At 38.9% G+C, this 15125-nt stretch overlaps 1 protein-coding gene across 4 annotated transcripts in view; it reads left to right on the top strand.

Annotated features, from left to right (window-relative positions):
* LOC121954395 (protocadherin-15-like) overlaps positions 1-15125 on the top strand; it is a 255337-nt gene that overhangs the window by 142058 nt on the left and 98154 nt on the right. For all 4 annotated transcript variants that reach the window (XM_088086315.1, XM_088086313.1, XM_088086314.1 and 1 more), the window contains 4 exons: positions 5010-5159; positions 6721-6914; positions 7940-8072; positions 10508-10587. In XM_088086315.1, the coding sequence (XP_087942441.1) occupies positions 5010-5159; positions 6721-6914; positions 7940-8072; positions 10508-10587 (557 nt within the window). The remainder of the gene's footprint in view (positions 1-5009; positions 5160-6720; positions 6915-7939; positions 8073-10507; positions 10588-15125) is intronic.

Below are 15125 nucleotides of genomic sequence, written 5' to 3'. Positions count from 1 at the left end.
ATGTTAACTCTACTTCATACCATATAGAGCTATAAAACTATAAATCTTATTTTTGTAAACAAAGCACACGAAAACCAATAACACATCTTCACCAGTTTTTACAATGTAAAGGCAGCATTTACAAATAAAACTTCAATTAAATCACAAGCAAATTAATGGACACATTTGTTGATTTGACAGCACAGACACAGCATGCTGTAAATACAGAACACATGGTCAAATAGAGAAGTGCTGCAGGTTGGACAGAACACAATAAAAAAGTCTGGCTAACAATAAAAAACTGATGAATACTTGAAAAAGAGCTAACCTATTTACTTTAGTCTCATTACACTGACTGTATGATTCCAGTATTATCAGAAATATTAACTGTGGGTCTAGAGTTTTGCTATTATTTCCTTCTCACCATTTGTTTTGTGTCCTGGAAACTATATTGTGTTGTAACTTATGCTGCATTCTCATTAAAAGCAAACACCTCTGTGCTAGGGACAGCTTTGGCCAAAGCTATTATGTTTTTAGGTTGTCCGTATGTCCATCAATCAGTCTGTCCCATTCTCATAAACATGATATCTCAAGAAGTTTGTTGTTATGCATGTGACGTTTTTGGTTTGATGTGACGTTTTTCAGGGCAGAGATTCACAAGGATGTCAGATATGTGTCACTTCAAACATGAATGTTAACAGCCCAGGCAAAAAGTTCTGACCTTGGAAAAAAATTGAATTGAGCATTAATCCTTGTGATTGGAAAGAAGTTTTAGTTTTGTACTTATGTGTTCTGTATTTTCAGCACATTTCTATATGTCCCCTATGTATTGTCAAAATGATTTATGTGTTTCTCAATTTCCTTGTGTTTAATCTTTATGTTCACTTTTGGTTCTTAAGATGCAGTTTGGCCACTTCAGATACACATCCTACTGTCTCTGTAAAATATACAGTAAAAATCAAAGTGTGTTACAAATCCAAATCAAAGTTCTCACCTAGCTCTTGTCAAGAGAGCAAGCAAGCCTTGTCCCAAAATATCAAACTATTACTGTAAAGAGATATATAAAGAGTGTATAGTGTGGGTACTTTAATCTTTTAACATTCGAGACGGTTCAATCTCACTGTGCTCTGCAGCTCCCTCAATGTTCCATTAGGATTCTGAAGTTCATTACTTCTAATCTTCATAGTGATTCATTAAACTTAGTTCATGGTGTTTTTAGTTTCTGTTTTAATGCTGTCACACTGGCGTCAACAGCTTGGTTTACCAAAGCGACTTGTTTCTGCGCTGCTCAGATGGATGGCAGCATCTTGGGAAATACAGTAGCTCTATCTATCCAGGGGTATTCTTCTGGATTAGAGAGCATCAGCAAAGCAACAGTGAGCTCTGAGGGAATGGTTCCCTGGAGAGTGCGAGTTTTTGAACAAGGAGGATCCACTTCACTTTAGATTCGGATGTGTAGCTGGGTTTTGCGGGGTTTGCTGGGACATCAGATATTTATGAAGGTATAATATGTTTATTGTGTGTGTGGAGACATGCGTAGACAGCTTTGCTTAATTTAGTGCTTGAATTCATGTCCAGAATAGTTTTATCTTTTGTTCAGAGTATGAGGATCTTAAAAGATGATTGTGTTTTTTGAATATAGATGCTAAAAAGAAAATTAAAAAAAAGCCTTTATGCTCAAGATCCACTTTGACTATGCACAACAACGAGGGCTGAGAGCATGCTTCTGTTTTCCAGGAGTGACTGTTCAGTACAGCTCTTTCGAATGGTTTCTGAATTCAGTGTCGAATGTAAAGGAGAAATTTCCATCCAGGGTCATCAAGAACATTATGCTCTCAGAAACATCCTCCATGAGTGTTTCTGTCCAGAATAAAAGATGATGCTCACTACCTTGTGAAGAGTGGAGTGGTTGTCGTTGAACATGTTTCAAGGAGGACATTAAGGGCTAGATAGCTTCTGAGGTAGATATATTTGTAATGAGCCTTTTATGTATACTGAAGAGCAAACACTCCTTAGGTCTTAAATGCGTGTACTAATTTAGCAACCCTTTGCTGGTAGTTATGAATCAGCCCATACAGGGAAACTCTACTTGAGTTGTGCCACTGGTTTTACCTTGCTGGATGACAGAAAGAATGGGCAACTCATTATACTTCATTTCCATCTTCAGTCTGACATTGTGTCCAATGTCCATTGAGGTGGGGTATCGATTTTCCCAAACCAATAGTCTGGAAAAGTTCATTTAGTCTCCACTGAAACTTACTAATTCTTTTTTTTTTTTTATCAACAGACTAGTAATTTAAGGTGTTTTTTACCATAACATGTTTCGTCAAAGGACGAGCCCGCCACCTGTTGTCCGACAGTTTCTTGAAGACAGCATCCCAGGTGTGGGACAACATGAATGCCCCCTTGTCCCGGATTACTGTCCTTTAAGCCCTTTTCCGAATCTCATTGGCCCCATGATCCAAAAGTGGTGCTTGTTGCCTACCGGGCACAGGATCTGGGCTACAAAGTGTCAGGGGCCCCCCTTGCCTTCACCTGTAAAAATGTCACTCAAATTAACACGTAATGACCAGGATGAGACACAAAACCACCAAAAAGAGATGCAAAATGACCACAAAAGGATGCATAATGTCTATAAAGACATACAAGAGTCTTGCTTCCATATAGAAGAGCTGACAGAGCATTTTGCATATTGGTGCCTAGGGGCCCATTGTCTCATAATCCAGGTATGATTTTATCGTATAACTGTGACCTGAACTATGTTTTAAAGGCTTTAAGTGTATTTTATATTATTTTATATACATAGTGTCAGCAGTTTTGTATAAGGGTCTGAGCTCTGCCAAAATGCAGGTGACCTACACACCTGGAGAACTGATGATGCTGCTTATCATGTAGGCTGTGCAGACACGCGGTAAAAAGTATTTAATAGAATTGAAAGTGACCCGAGATATCATTTTTGTGTACAAAATCTGCACTGAAATTTCACAACCTGCCATTGTGCCCAGATCCTACAACCAGTTCAATACAGTACAAGAGCCAACACAATGAGTTTAATTAATGACTGAGATTTTTTTTTTTTTTTTTTAAAACTCTAAATGTTCTGCAAGACTAGACGTGGCATTTTTGAGAGAAAAAGTCTTAACTGGTCATATTATCAACCATTACAAGTGAATGCAATGTTTTCTGAGCTCTTGCTTTAAGCTTGTTAACATAATGCTCATTAGATAACGACACTGAGGCTTTGAAAGTTTTGCTTTTGTTTTTCTGACGACAATGTTGTTCCAGAGATTGTCATTAAGTGAAATCTTTTCTGCGGAAACGCCAGCATCAAATCAATTTTTTAATTACTCTGCGCATCCTGGTCTAGAAGGAGAGAGAGTACATAGATCCAATTCAGATAAATATCAGCCCTCAAGGATTGTTATGTTTATGTTTTGTTGTCACTGTTTGTGTGTGTGTGTGAGAGAGATAGAGAGGGATGAGGCAGGACTGACATCGTTTACATCTGTTTTGTGTTTGTGCAGAGACGTGTCGGCACGTGTAAAACCGTGGAGTTTCTATACATACAGTTACGATGAGTCAGTAAATCCAAATCTGTTTTCTCCCTTGGCTCCCAAAATTGTCTGGCGTCTCTCTTCGGGGGCTGGCTGGAGAACAGAGACTCTGTTTGATAGGAGAGAGAGCCGCTGCTGTCGTGTACGTTGTCATGTGTCTCTGTACAACACCGTCACTGTGAATGTTTGGCCAACACTAAAGGCACCCTCCTGATGTACAGTATAACCAACAAGATGCGTCATTTCCATTTCAGTGCTGAATGCAAATTTTTTGGGCAAAAACAATTTCCCCTCACACAAACATGTATTTCTTGCTGCTGCCACAGTTCTTCTTCCCTGCCATGTACTGGAGATCAAAGATGCCAAGGACAAATAAAAATACACTTTTATCATTTTGCAAACAGTTATTTAGGGAAGCTTTATACAAGCTCTCTCTTCTCATCTATTTAAAGACATTTCCAAGTTAAAGGGAATGAAAAATGAACATATGCAAAGGCAGAGCATAAGTGGCTAAAAGACGTGGTGTACGTGTTGTACCTGCTGTAAAGATAGCCTTAATATAAAATTAGGATGTCTATGAAGTAATAGACATAGATACTTTTGAAATTGGTCTTATGTGACAAGAGATAACCGAGAAAAAGGGCACTTTAGCTCGAGGTAGAAAACCTACAACTACCAGAATGCACTACACCACACCAGACCAATAAACACTCCCATATTACAGTTAAACGGTAAGCTAAAACATGTTTCTGAAAACATTTAAGGCAAGAAATAGGCAATGCAGCAACGGAATCTTGGTTTATATTTGATCAGTGATTTTAAGTTTTACCTTTTTTTCCCAGTTTTTTCACCCTCCATTTTCATTGGGGAGAAACCAGTATGGCACCAACTTCCCATTCACAAACTATTTTCTTAACAGCCAAACAGGGCACTAAAATATGTAGAGAAATAGGCAGTGCAGTAACATAATTTTGATTTATGTTTGATCATCACTGCCTAGTTTTTACTATATGAAAGAGAGAGAGAGAGGCAGGCAGGTCTGTCTCTTAATGCAGTTCCATAGTCTTTACATCTGCGGTGGCAACATAGGTGGTGAGAAAAACGAAATTGTGAAAGAACAGCCTGTAGTTTGAGCAACAGCCTGAGAGCCAGCAAAACTCTGCTGGATGACAAGTTTTGCATACATTTGCATCATCCCTCAGGGTTTCGCCAGTGGGGGAGGGATTCTTAAACACTGGTTAGATGGAGATAAGTTTTAATGTTTTGATACAAAGCTGGTTATACATTAATCATAAAGAAAGTATCCCTTTAATTGTTGTGGTAGAGGTTTGACACATTGTCTTGTCAAAGGAAAACAGTCCCAAAAGCTTGAATCAAAAAATGTGTCCTTATTTCAACAGATGGACTTTGGTCACTTCTCTTCAGTCTTCAGTTTTTAAAGCTACAATACGTATTTCTGTTTTCTTGTGTTTACAGATGGTGGCATCAGATGGCGTCCAGCAGAGCAGCCCAGTAACTGTCAACATCCTGGTCATTGATGCCAATGACAATACACCCACATTTGCTGAGGTGTCCTACAGCGTTGAAGTCTTCACGGACATGCAGCCAGGGGAGACGGTCCTGCAGGTAATCAGTCCAACAACTGCCTTTCTCCCTCTCTTTGTTCTCTTTCTCCGGCACTCTGCTTTACGTCTTTTTTTCCCATCACACAGAATCTCTCTTACACACACACGCACACACACACACACACGCGCACATACGTCGTTTCGTTGCTCAAAGTGAATAGCCACAACAATCCAGTGCATTGTGTTGACAGGTTAACTCCTGGAACAGTTCCCTCCGTCTCATCTGCAGTCATGACAGACAAGTCAGAGAGAATGTTTCTCTTTGTCCTCAGTGCACAGGCTTGGAAAACCTTTTACACAGCAGATCATGATTGAAGTTAATTTATTGTGGTAGACATCATAGATTACCATTTATCAGTTCTTTCCCTCACATGAAAAGGATTTTAAAAACAGGATTTTATGTTTTGATTCATGAATCAGGAGCAGAGTTTACTTGATTTCATTAGAGCTCTGGCTTTAAAGGTCAGAATTTTCTTTTTTTTTAATACACGCTCATGCTACATACACTAATACTGACTAAAGCAAGCATTTATGCACATGCATGATGCATGTGTAAAATCATGCACATTTACATGCACGAGTTCAAAACGTAAATCTATAACCCCAGTATATATTATTACTGGGAGTTCCATCATTTCATTGTCTCTTATTTGGTAGTCGGAGCATGATCTTTTTGTCTTTTGCTTGATCTGTCCTCTCGACACAGCCTCTCCAAAAAAAATGTCAGACGCTGAAAAGGTCGACTTTAATCTGTCTTTTAAAAAAACAGCCGTTTCGCCCTCCCTGAAATGAGGCCAGGGGTCACTGAGTGTCTGGTATGACCGCTTAACCGATTTTTATAAGCCGTTTATGAGAGCTGCAGGCCCCTGGAGGATGCTGCTGCTTATTTGATGCTACAGCTTTTACTCCGACGTCAGGAGCATGAAAAAGGAGGTCTGGGCAGCTTGGATTAAAGTTTCAAGGCCTTAAAGATATCAAGCCAACTACACCATGAGGATTCATAATTACAAGCAGCTGGATGCCCTAAATAATGGGATTGAAGGGAGTGGTGGCGGCTTAATTGATAACAGACTAACAAATTATATATATATATAAAATATATATATAATCTTGCATCCCTCTATCTTGCAGCTGTCTTATCATCTGTATAAATCCATTTCAAATGAAAGGTCGCATGGAATTAATTTAGTCCAATCTAAACTTCATTGATCTTTAAGGTCACCAAACTGCAGTCATGAGGAGTGAGAATTTTGCAGCCAGCAGAAAAAAAATTGCACTGTATACTTTTAGCTAAATGCCAAAAATTTGTTCCTATCTTTACATAAAACAAAGGTCATGTCTCTATTAGTTGATAATAGGGCTCCAAAATGTATTCTGCTGTGGGTTGGCAACTTGACTGAAGTCAGTCGCAACCCCCTACCGAGAAATATTTCATGCTTGACTGGTTCATTAAGCATGTTGCTGGCAGCTGCGCAGAACTCCCCATGTAGAACTACAAAGTAAAGATAAAAATAACAAATTATAATGTGTATCTGACTCTTTCTTCCCCTCTATTTTCCCAGTTAACAGCGACAGATGCTGATGAAGGACTGAACGGTTTGGTGACCTATGAGATACTGGCTGGAGCCCAGGGAGACTTCGTCATTAGTAATCGCACTGGACGCATCACCGTGGCACCTGGTGTCACTTTAATTGTGGGAAGATCTTATGCGCTGACTATCAAGGCCTCTGACAATGCACCAGAGATCCAGAGAAGGTATTGCACAGTTGCTCTCTTCTTTTGAGGGATATCTTTGAACACATTTGAACACAGTCTGCATTTCATTAATTTTTTATAAGGAGCAGATTTGTTCCTAAGTTGTTTCAGAACTCAGTCAGTTTCATTTTTGTGCCTCCTTGGGGTTGCAGAGCAGCTAGTAGCTTGTGTTTTCTTACAAGTCTTATTTAATTCAATTTATGCTCATACTGATTCACAAGTTTGCTTCTGAATGACACGGAAAGTTTTCTCTGAGTAGAATTAGGGAGAAGTAATGTTTCTGACAAGCTGCTGTGAGCCAAAAAACAGATGGTCTTGTTCCATCTAGCACTGTGGAAATTCTTGTACAATATGTTTCATACATTGTCTCCTCTTCATCTTGTGATTAAAAAGCAAATAATTCCTTTTGCAAAAACTAGCAGCTCAAACTCCAAGACATTGTAGTTGGTGTTGGAACAGGCTGACTCTTTGATTTCAGCAAGTTAAATAAATATATTTAAACTGCCCAGGATTCAAACAAGCTGTTGTTCAGGAAGCTACAGGTTGATGTAATAACAAAATGTATACACAAAAAGGTTACTGCAAATGTCAGATCATCTGAAAGTACATTCACATGTACGTTTATAACATTTAGAAAAAAAAGGTTTCTCGGACAATGAAAGAGTAATCAATGCAGTCAGTTCCATTTTTGTGTGTGCCACTGTGAACAACTCAGAACAAGTGAGCTGATTTTAAGCAAGCTGATTTTTCACTCATGAAAAAATCATGAATAAAACGAAAGAGACATTTGCGATGCCATTGTGAACCAGATAAAGATCCCACTTCAAAGAAATGAGACCAGAACCTGTTGAGTTTTTTTTCTCTTTTCTGCAATCAAAACTCCACACTAGAGGTTTGACGTGGCATTATATAATATGAACATGTTTTACTCTGCTGTGGGCAAGGTACTTCAGTTCGGCTCAACAGATTGTCAAGGAGAAAGTGGTGCTGTCAGTGGGCTGATGTGTGCATTTCTTTTCTGACAGGAGCTCCATAACCACAGTATACATTGAGGTTTTGCCTCCCAACAACCAGAGCCCCCCACGCTTCCCTCTCTTTACCTACAGCCTGGAAGTCAGCGAGGCCATGAGGATCGGGGCTATTCTACTCAATCTGCAAGTGAGTCACTGACAACAAATCACACACACACACACACACACACACACAAACAAGGCACATGCATATAGGAAAATGTGGAGTTTAATGAGGTGTCAGAATCAGAATCTGGTTTATTGCCAAGTCGGTTTTCACATACAAGAAATTTGCCTCTGTGTTTTTGTGCATATCATCAACATAGTTGGAGAAAATGTAATAAAAAATAAAAGCAAGCATTGCAAAAATGAAGAAAGTTAAATATATAAATTAGCAGAAAATTACAATACAAATATGAAAAATTACTATAAAATATGTGCAATATATCTGAATGAATATGAGAGCTGTGCAGTTTTAAGAAGTGGTACTTTTTGCAGAAATGTGCACAATTGCCCAAGTAAAGGTATGAACACAAGTTTTGATCCTAATGAACCACAGCCTCCTGGTACAGGGGAGTGTTTCAAAGCGATTTTTGTCCAGGTCAAGAGCAAAGACTTTAAAAATAATGGACCTAGCTACTGTGATGCCACTCATTCATTTGTGGACTCATTTTGGAGCCTCGAGTTTTGCGTTACGGCCATCGCTGTCTTGTTTGCTTTTTTTTTGAGCCAGGAATGACCTAATTTTGGTGAGAGGGGTCGATCTGAGCGACAAATCGTGGGCACTATCAGCAGACAGTCACTCAAAGCGGCCCTAAATTTTGTGTAACTTTAGGGCTTCAAAAAATGTAAACAGATGAGTCATTAAGTCATGTCATGACAGGGGACATTAGCTTTACAGAGAAAAACTGTTTTTCTACCACTCTGTAAACACTTAAATTTGTGCCGTAAAGTTGGGCATTTTAACATGAAGGTCTGTGGGGATTGACTGGCTTCTGGGGCCTGCCTCAAGCGGCAATTTAAGGAGCTGCAGTTTTTGGCACTTCTATGTTGGCTTCATTTTTCAGCCTCGGAGGTTGCTGCTTGGGTAGAGCATATACAGGTTATGGTGGCACAACAAGTTGCAGCCAATCACCTTCTATGCAGAGCAAATGATGCGCTGTAGTCTGGCCTTGTCCTTAGCAGTAGCAGCACCAGATTGTAATGGAGGAGGTGAGAATGGACTCGATGATAGAGGTGTAAAGTACACCATCACTGTCTTTGGCAGGTTGAGCTTCCTCAGCTGTTATAGAAAGAACATGCTCCATTGTGTTTTCTTGGTGATGGAGCTGAAGCTCCCACTCTAGGTCCTGGGGGATATTGGATCCCAGGGAGTGGAATGACTTACTGGGGAGTCCCTCAGGGTGATGGGGACAATGTGGCTGAGTTGGAAATCTACAACCACCTACACTGTCTTCAGAGTGTGCAGTGTATGTACACTGCAAAAACTGCCGATCTAACCAAGTGTAATAATCTTATATTTAGATTAAAAAATCTAGTTAGTCTTGTTTTAAGTATAAATGGATTATCTAGTGCACACAGTTTTACTGGTTTTAAGACATCTTAACAAGCAAAATTTGCTTACTGTACTGGCAGCCAAATTTGCTTCTTTTAAGTGCAAGTATGCTTAAATCTAGGGTGTTTGGCCTTAAATTTGACAGGCCATTTTTGCAGTGTAGCTCCAAGTTGTTGTCTCTACCAGGTGGTCAGTCTTTCACCTGTGGGCGGGCTCATTGCTACCAGAGATGAGTCCAGTGAGGATGTTTTCATCCATTTACTATGTTCAGGAGAACAGTGCTGCAGAATCCCTATCACATCATTACATAAGCAAATGTTAGTGTTAAAAAAAGAGTCCTTCACCTCTTTATTAGCCAGAGAGCTTGTGTTGCGATCTGCTATGAAAAGATGGAAACCTGCCAGCTGCAGCGCAGATTCTAGTATTGATCCACAAAACTACATCTCCATAAAGCAAAAAAAAAAAGGGAAGATGAAGAGAAGTCTCCGTTTTTTTCCACTGTTTTCTCAAGTTTGTCTTGTTTATTGCACAGAGAACACACACTGACAAGAAATATTCTGGGCCGTAGTTTGGAAAAGTCCTTGCCAGTGAAGCACACGAACGCACTGGCTGGTTTCTTTTCTCTTTCCATTGGTGTTTCACTGCTTGAATAAAGTTGAGTGAACCTTTTACCAGAATGTCCAGTAATTTAACTGAAGAGGTGAAAAAAATGGATATAAATCCACTGGATGTGATCCTCTTATGGTCAGAGAGCTCCAGCTATAGTAACTTAACACTGAATTGACAACAAAACACGACACAAATGCAGTCATTCAGTATTCACTATGCTGCAGCAGTTTGATGGCATTTTTAGCAGATTGTTAAGGTTTAATGTAGTTTTGCGGTCACAAAACATTTTCTCTCTTTTCTCTCATGTCTCACTCTCCAGCATCCAGCACCCTTGTTGCTCAGCTGTCACATCTCATAGCCTTCAATTTTAATGGTACTATTTGATCTTCAAGATCCTGATTTTTTTTTCCTTCCCCCAGGCCACAGACAGAGAAAATGACCCGATCACATACAGCATTGTGAGTGGGGATTCCCAGAAGGTCTTCAACCTCTCTGAAACGTAAGTCCAGATAATTTTCAAGTGCAGACGGGCCCCATAAGGCATTCCCACCAAGGCCCACTTGTGAGGGAAGGATAGTTGTGTGGATATATGGGTAGATGGAAAGGCTAGTAAAATATTGATTGACAGAAGTTTGCTCATGTGTTCCTTTGATAGCATGAATTTAAAATGAAAATAAGAATAAGGAATTGTGTAGTTTGCATGCTTATCTTGTGTCTATGTGGGTTTCCTCTGGGGGTCTCTGCTTCCTTGAATGTAATAAGCCCCTGATAAACTATTTTATTTTTATTATAGTATATATATTTTAATCCATCTGCATGCATTAAAGTAAATATAGTATAATAAAAATATAACTATAATAGTTTGCCAGGGGCTCATTACATTAGTTGGACTGCAATCTACAGAAATCCTGTTGAAATACTTTTCAAACTGACATTAGTTTGGGAGTTGATGAGGTTTCTAAGCAACAATGCAAAACAGTTGTTTATATCTGTAGGTTTATCAAGGACAACAGCTTTCAAAGTCTCCAACAGCTTGTGTGTTACATTTTGTGCTCTAAAGTGTGAAAGGCTATACATAGATGAAGAGTGACGTTATGTTTGGGATGCAGTGTCCATATCTTTGCTGTAATGGCCAGTGAGGAAGCCCTTCAAACAAACCTGGCAGGCTCGTCATTAGATTCCCTCTGATGATATAGACTGTCGGAGCAAGTGATGGTGGTAGTGAAGAAGGAATGAGAGGGAAAAGGACTGTAATGGTAGGGAGTAAATGCTGACTTACCAATTATTGGTTTTGGATGAATTATTAGCCAATAAATGACTTTGTTTTATGAACACTGGCGCTGGCTGCTGGCACTCTTGAGAATCCCAGTGAACCAAGTTGAAAAGCACACATGCTGAAACACACTCACCTGCTGCTGTTTATTTGTGTCCATGAAAACTAATGTTCTAGTCAGGTTTATTCAGTTTTCTTTGTACAGCCTAAGAACATGAAACACACATTTGCCTCAAAGGGATTAACAATCTGTATAGCTTTAACGGGAAAATAAGGGAAGAAACCTCAGAAAGAGCAACATAGGAGGAATAGACCTGCAATGGATCAGATGCAAAGAGTAGACAGAAATTATATTAACACAACATAACAACAACAACAACAAAATACTATAGGACAAATAACAAAACACTAATAATAAGAATAAGAATAATATATGGACCCAATATGCATCCATATTTTTTAAGGCTTTGTTTCCCTGTTTTGTCTTTATTACTGATGAAGAGTGACAGGAAAGCAGAGACATAGAGGGAATGGCATGCAGCAAAGGGCTACGGGGCACCTCTCTCAGTGCATTACTTAAAGTTACAGTTGGTGACATTTGAAAAATAACGCTGTGCCATATTTGCTGGAACTGTCACTTTATTCTGAAAGAGGGAAATGAGACGGATAATCTGTGCATCAGAGCCAAGGAGCCTCTAACTCAGCTGTCAGTCATATCAATCACTGCTTGTCTGCAGTCAAACTGTCAAACTAAGCAGCATTAATCAAATACGAATCAAGATTCCGGTAATGCATTGCCTAATTTTACCTCAGATGTCTTCAGAATTATATTTCAGTCCGCTGTTAAACTGTTGTTTCCGAAATAATCGACTGAAGCAGAAGCACCAACTTTCTGACTTTACAACTAAACAGTATACTAAAATATGTTTGAGAACATTCACAGCGGGACAAACAGTAACAGAATCTTGATTCATATTTGATCCACACCACATAGTTTAAAGGTTTAACTGCAGTTCACAAAGTGATTGACGGTTGAGTTGGAGACTTCTCGGCTCTGATTTGTTGTTTTCATTCATGTGTGGTAAGGCTATTAGAAGTGCAACCAGATAATAGAGTAGGCAAAGCATTATGATTTTTTTTTAACTGCACAGATTATCTGTCTCATTTAGTGCTGTGTGAATGCAGTGACAGTTTCAGGAAATATGGAAAAAATTAATTTAATAAAACTACTGCTACTACTACTACTACTACTACTACTACTACTACTAGCTTTATTTGTTGCATATTTGATGCAACATAAATTGAGGTATCCTGTCAGAGTTCTTCTGCTGTGTCATTGCTTAATATGTGCAAGAAGTGGTTTGATGAGGAGAAAAGTTCCTATCTTCATATTCTTCATATCTTTTGAATGCTTTAGATATGTGTGTAAGCCTAAAAAAAAAAAAAAAAACAGGGAGAGACATGATTTTTTACCAAGCGTGGGCGGTTAGGTCAGAGCTACGGGAAGCTGATAGACAGCGCTGACTCAGATGAACTCTGTGAAAATAATCACACAGAATAAAACTTTATTTGATAGCTGGTTTCCTCCTTCTCTCTTTTGTCCTCTTCTCAGTATTTCTGTTGTCTGAGCGAACATAAAACGCCAAATATTTTTGAAGAGGAAATTGACACCAAATATCTAAGCTTACCTAGTACAATAAACATCACCATTTGAAAAACCCACCTCACTCAACCACTTGTCAGGAGCAAGGAAAAGGCATAAAATATTAAAGTGGTCAGTGCCGTGTTACCATGAAAAAAGCAAGCATATATGGAGGGAGAAGACGTGGGGGGACTGAAAATGCAGGACCCTGCCAGACACGTTTCTCACTAATTGATTAAAGCCTCTTTTGTCTGCATCCTCCGTCTTCCAGCTATGCAAGGACAAGCCCGGTTGCAGCCATGTATTCCTTTTTACTCTTAATCTGCTCCAGTGTTAAATTGTTTGTTTTATGGTGGGATGTTTACTTCAGTGGTAATGGCAAGAAAAACATGGTGACACGATCAAATAATGCTGCAATTGTTGCCGTTACCACTGTAATCTCTTCAACCAGATATGACAGCGATCTTTTTGAATTAGGTGCACCTTCTTCAGTACATTTTCCATATGTCAGAAAAATTACAATTCCATCACAAGCACTCAGCAACCCAGCAATATAATAACTTCAAGCAGGTGCTGATTTAGCACATGATGAATCAAGGAATGATTAGCTGGTGCTCCTGACGAGTGTGCAGTATACAGAGCCCTACTTCATGCTTTCACTTTTCAACCCCTCAGAACTCCAGTATGATTCAGTGAAGAGATTTTCACATTGCTGCATGTTTGGATTCAGGCTACATATGGAGCTGGCTCAATCTAGCTATTATGAATAATGAGCTCTCCAGTCTATAACTCCCTATAAATGCGGCAGGTTCTCCCGAGGGAACAGGTGGAAATGCATCAGATTTACTTACCATTATGGTAGAGAGCAGGGCGCACCCTTGAATCTGTAGCTGTCAGACGCCAGCCACTATACAAACCGCGTTCAGTAACGACATACTAACCGTCAGAGGCAGGATCACAGTTCACACATCATAAAGAAGTCTCAAGTATTTCTAGTGAGGTGTCAGGGCTCATGTGACTGATGATCACTTAAAAGTACAGTGTGCAGGATTTTAGGGGCATTTTTTTTTTTGACAGAAATGGCATATAATATTCATCACTGTACCCAGTACTCCCTCTAGATATTATGGGCAGTGTCATTTTGGAACAAAATTATGTTTGATCAGATATAATAGATCCAAAATGAAATCAAGTACTAGAAAAGTATCCCCTGACAGCCCAGTGAATGTAAAGTACATGGTCAGCCGGACCAATATAACAGCTGATTATAGCTTTTTGCAGATAAACTATGAGAGTATAGTATGAGAGTATATGTCGGCTGACAATTATGAAATGTCACTGCATAATACTAAAGATGTGCTGGAAGTAATTAAGAAACAGAACTGTCTCAGTTTGTCCACCAGAGAGAATTGACAAGTTATTTCACCTGTAAAATGTCCAATCAAAACAAACTCCATTTATCAGAATTCTTTAAAATACCAATTTAAGGGAATACTTTGTAAAATGAATAACAGCCTATATTTCACACAAATAAAGATAAAGAAACTATCAAGTGTCAATATTGGATTAGCCTCAATACAGTTTGAACTTTATTTATACAGTTTAACATTGCACTGTGGCAATGAGTAAGTAGAGTTTGAAAGATTAATCAGCCAGGCTGATAGTAGCTTATTGCAGGTACCAGCTGTATTAATATCAGTGTATTGGGCCAAAAGGTAACAAGAAATGGCAGCACAGAAATTCTAAACCAGGTGTAAGGTAAGACACAGTGTCATCATTACATAGTTGGTCCACCAGAGAGCACTGACAAGTTTATTTTTACATTGAAAAATACATTTATTGATTACCATTTTAAATATGTAAATCTGACAGATTTGTATTAAGATTGTTTGTCAATATTTTTGTGTTTATGTTTAAATATATATATATTAATCGGCCATTGTATTAATTTTATTTTTTATTACCCTATTGATTTAAGTATCAGCCTAAAAAATCCAGTCAGGCTATAATCCACAGATTTTGCTGTTATTCTCCTTTTGTTGATGACAGCATCCCCTTTGAAGCCAAAGCCTTTTTTCTGTAGCATGTCAAAGTCACAAAAACCTAACCTAGAGGCCATGCC

This window comes from Plectropomus leopardus, chromosome 13, assembly GCF_026936395.1.
Source record: "Plectropomus leopardus strain MGB_pleo_1.0 chromosome 13, ASM2693639v1, whole genome shotgun sequence".
Lineage (NCBI taxonomy): Eukaryota > Metazoa > Chordata > Actinopteri > Perciformes > Serranidae > Plectropomus > Plectropomus leopardus.
The sequence above is the reverse complement of the archived record's forward strand: the minus strand, read 5'-3'. Positions and strand labels throughout refer to the sequence as shown.